The sequence below is a fragment of the Trichechus manatus genome, unplaced genomic scaffold, assembly GCF_000243295.1.
Source record: "Trichechus manatus latirostris isolate Lorelei unplaced genomic scaffold, TriManLat1.0 scaffold00022, whole genome shotgun sequence".
In the NCBI taxonomy this organism is placed as follows: domain Eukaryota; kingdom Metazoa; phylum Chordata; class Mammalia; order Sirenia; family Trichechidae; genus Trichechus; species Trichechus manatus.
This window is the reverse complement of record NW_004443958.1, coordinates 12,758,389-12,759,470: the sequence shown is the minus strand read 5'-3', so window position 1 is coordinate 12,759,470 and position 1,082 is coordinate 12,758,389. Positions and strand designations below refer to the sequence as shown.

General features: G+C 42.2%; 1 protein-coding gene across 1 annotated transcript in view; it reads left to right on the top strand.

Annotated features, from left to right (window-relative positions):
• WASHC5 (WASH complex subunit 5) overlaps positions 1–1,082 on the top strand; it is a 63,482-nt gene that overhangs the window by 8,336 nt on the left and 54,064 nt on the right. The window contains 1 exon segment of the mRNA XM_023728160.1: positions 581–888. Within this exon segment, the coding sequence (XP_023583928.1) occupies positions 703–888 (186 nt within the window). The 5' untranslated portion in view covers positions 581–702.

Here is a 1,082-nt window from a genome sequence, read left to right as displayed (position 1 = left end):
GCAGAGTGCTGTAACCATTCTCATTCATTGCTCCAGAATACAAGTCGGTGATCCCGCTGACACTGCTAGATGCCTGAGTGCTGTATTCTAGGAGACTTGTGGACCACTTTGGTTTACTGTTTATAAACCACCTTGACAACGTTTTGCAGAACCTAGCATCTGTACTTTTAAAAGGAGCCTTGAACATGTTTATGCCGTAACCCTGCAATTCCATCTCCAAGAAAGAATTGGACAAATGCCTTAAAATGATGTACAGGGATGCATCTCCCAGCTTTGTTTAGAGTGCTTGCAATTACTTGCTGATATATCAAACAGTAGGGAAGAGGCTGTGCAATTGAGGGTACGTTAGAACCACATGTGCCCAATCACGTCTTTTCTCATGGGGAGAAGTGCATGAAGTGCTGAGAAAGCCCAGAGTGCTGCATGGAAAACATGAATTCTGTAGCAGAATTCATTATTTGTTACAGTTTTTTTAGTGAGTTTGGAAGAAAAATTTCATGCATGTCTTGCATATGTGTACACACATGCTTCCTTTAAAAATGATGATTTTCATATTTTTAAAAAAAATTTTTGGATGCAGGTTCTTTAATGGAGCAGTCAGTCTATCAGCAGCCCTGGTTTCATCTCATGATCTTCAGGCTCCAGCCCGAAGCCAACTAAACACCCCACTGGCGAGGCCCGGAGTAGTTGGCCACCCTCACTATGTTGGATTTTCTAGCTGAGAACAACCTCTGTGGCCAGGCAATCCTGAGGATTGTTTCCTGTGGCAATGCCATCATTGCTGAACTTCTGAGGCTCTCTGAGTTTATTCCTGCTGTGTTCAGGTTAAAGGACCGAGCTGACCAACAGAAATACGGCGATATCATATTTGATTTCAGCTATTTTAAGGTAATTTTCCTCGACCGAATTTTTACAACTGCATTTTCTACTAAAGCATGCTTTCTTTGGGAACTATGAGACTCTGAGAGATTAAGTAATTCTGGAGAAAGAGTTGGAAGGGAAAGCTTCTGAGCCAAATTTAATATTAGCTCCTTACTTGAAGGAGCCTTGGTGGCATAGTGGTTAAGAGCTCGGCTGCTAAC